The 2,899-nt window shown below is 36.0% G+C and overlaps 1 protein-coding gene across 1 annotated transcript in view; it reads right to left on the reverse strand.

The window, feature by feature from the left end:
- Window positions 1-2,899, reverse strand: part of mad1l1 (mitotic arrest deficient 1 like 1) — a gene marked incomplete at its 5' end in the record, with an annotated part of 67,814 nt that overhangs the window by 19,888 nt on the left and 45,027 nt on the right. The window contains 1 exon segment of the mRNA XM_014015852.1: window positions 1,930-2,123. Coding sequence (XP_013871306.1) covers window positions 1,930-2,123 — 194 coding nt within the window.

A 2,899-nucleotide genomic window follows, 5' to 3' on the forward strand; every position in this document is an offset into this window, starting at 1 on the left:
GTCTCGTTGGCGGGGGCGCCCCGCCTGCATAATGGTAGGGGAAACACTGTGGAAGAATCAACATCATCTGTACGTGTGTAGTACTGCAACACCACATCAAATACCTTGTATGGGAAAATGTACTTGGCAAAAAACWATTTTGATTCTTTCTTGGACCACATTCAAAATTTGTGATTTATCAAAYTTCATGTGATATAAGAATGAAGCATCCATGAATTTCAGTGGTCCAATGTACAAGCTCTAACCCTCAATAGTCTGCTGATTCCTCAAGGCTAATTTTATGAATATAAACAAATGACACTGTGACTTTAAACAGTGTCTGTGTTGTACGTCTAAACCAGAAAAAAGGAAGAGAGTTCACTTCACAGGAACGTCCTTTCACCGAYAACATGCAACCAATGTGAGAAAAGTGCTTGTGAGAGCTCAGCGGGCACAGGTATCAACACAAACACAGCTGCTACAGCCTGTAGGAAGTTGTATGTTGACTGAGTTCCCAGTTTAACTTCACACTTCTGTGTAATGGTCACRGTGCATATGCTCACAGAAACACTACTAGGAGCTCACAGATACCTGCAGCCATTTCTAATCTCGTTAGATGTGCAGGTGCAGATGCTGCACACATCCACACCTACATGATCTCATTTAAAAACTGAGCTTAAAAAATAAACAAAGATCCYCACCAAGATGAGTTTTGGAGCCCACATTAAAAAATATTATTGATCTATTAAAAAAAGGGTAAAAAAGCACAAGATACAAAAGGCAGACTTGTACAGTTGTAAAGCAGAGAAGGAGTAGAGAAGGGAAAAATTAAGACCAGGGATTCATTTGCCAGATCAGACTATAAAAGTGGTCTGTGGCAGAAWACACAAGCTGGAGGTTGTTGCAAAGCAGAAACAACATCATCTGCTGCAACAATAAGGAATATACACCCACAAAATTAAAACAAAGCTATTAAAATATGTGAACTTTTTTAATGGACTACTGCTTATTTTGTTTCCAGTGTTTCTGTTTTTGCCCACTTTTAACAGCACACTGTAAAAGTTCTGAAACTGAATCTATTTATTTTAGAAGTTTGTTGTAGGGACCCTAAAATAAATAAATCAATGAATGAATGAATGAATGAATGAATGAATGAATGAAGAAGTAAATGTATTAAAAAGTGGTTTTAATGAAACCACAAGCGAAAATATGACAAGTAAAAGGACATTTTATAATAAAAACTACTATATTTATGGAAATGTCGGATTTTGTTTGTCAATACTAAAGGTATATGTGATCCATCATATCGAAATGAGGATTAAGTCAAATTTGGTCAAAATGACCTTATCACATTTTCAGATTCCTGCTTTAAAAGCTACATTTTGATACCTGGATCATTCTGATATCATAAGCAGATCCAGAGACACGACTTAATTTGTGTTGTTGGTTATGATGATACATCGGAATCCTAATTTATTTATGCAATTTTAATGAGCAATTTCTGATATTAATATAAAGAGGAAATCTCGAATAGTATTTAAACATTGAGATTTTCCAGCTGGGAAGAAACAAAAACCTTWCTGGCTCACAGGGAAAATCTCAAAATTTTAAGGCGTTTTTCCTCAAAATCACATTTTTTGTTAATACTGCTCAAAAAAGGTGCTTCAAAACTTTTTCTTTCCAATATTTCCGTCAGTTCATTCACATGATACATTGATAAGGCCTTTATTCATTACATTTTGATAWAATGCAATTTTTGCAAACGTTTTAATCAAAGCAATATATCTGYTTATTTCTCCACATCTTACTTTTAGACTTGATCCTCATTCCGATACAATGGGTCACATATTACTGTCAATGCAGTGTTGAAAGTACAATATGTTTCCTAATTTTAGTACTGAACTCATGTGTTTGYCCCTCAATTGTCAAACATTTTACACATTTACAAACCTTTTTGAAGAGCAAGGAGTCGTCCATGTGTTCTGCGTAGACAGAGGTGAGCCTGTACTGGTTCTCTGTTGTTATATCTATCTGGTAACCAGTCAGGATGTAACAAACTGTGCGAAACTCTTGAATTTTCTTTTGAAACACCTCCTTAAGTCTCTGGTTCCTCAGCTCTGAGCTCTCCATTTGCTTGCGTAAATCTGTAACACACAAAGGTTAAAATAATATATCAGAAGAGTGTTTTTATGCTGAAACGGGAATGTACTACAAGGAAAACTGGTAATATTTTAGTTGCATAAATCTTAAAGTACAAGGGCAGCTAGAACACTCAACATATTAATTTTCAGCTATGTTTGCAAGACTTCTCTATGGACGTCCACAATTCTGCAGCACAATTTGGTAGGCTCATGCAGCATTGATGGGCAGCTCCAAATCWAATGTATTCTCCCTGCAGCGATCCTTCTGCTCAATTCTAAAAAAAGTACTATAATACACAGAGGGAAAGGGTGAATAAAGCATTTGGCTGAGGATCTTAGCAGGGAACTCATCTTAAAGAGGAGAAAGGAGGATAGGGCACCTATGTACATAATTTCTCAAAATCTTATTTGCAACTATTCACAATTAATTTGGTGACTTAATTTGAAAAGTCAGTGAGATAATTCAGTGTGGGCAGAAATGAGTCACGATGAAGAGATTTATTTACAATAATGCCTTTCTCCTAATAAAAGATAATTAGGACATTTGTAAAGGCAGGACTATTAGATCAGAACAGGAATTTATTGCAGAGTTAGAAATAGTGCAACAAGAMTAAAATGCCAGCGAAAAACAGGCCAATTTTGTCACATTTAACTAGATATCGCATAGCGGTAACATAATGACCCCTGCACGCACAAATTCACCAGAACTCAGAAGCTTTTATTCCTAATAAATGTCATGCTACTAGGTGCATCCCAAAATTGTAGTGGTTTGGGTGGGG

Source organism: Austrofundulus limnaeus, unplaced genomic scaffold (assembly GCF_001266775.1).
Source record: "Austrofundulus limnaeus strain Quisiro unplaced genomic scaffold, Austrofundulus_limnaeus-1.0 Scaffold135, whole genome shotgun sequence".
Taxonomy (NCBI): domain Eukaryota; kingdom Metazoa; phylum Chordata; class Actinopteri; order Cyprinodontiformes; family Rivulidae; genus Austrofundulus; species Austrofundulus limnaeus.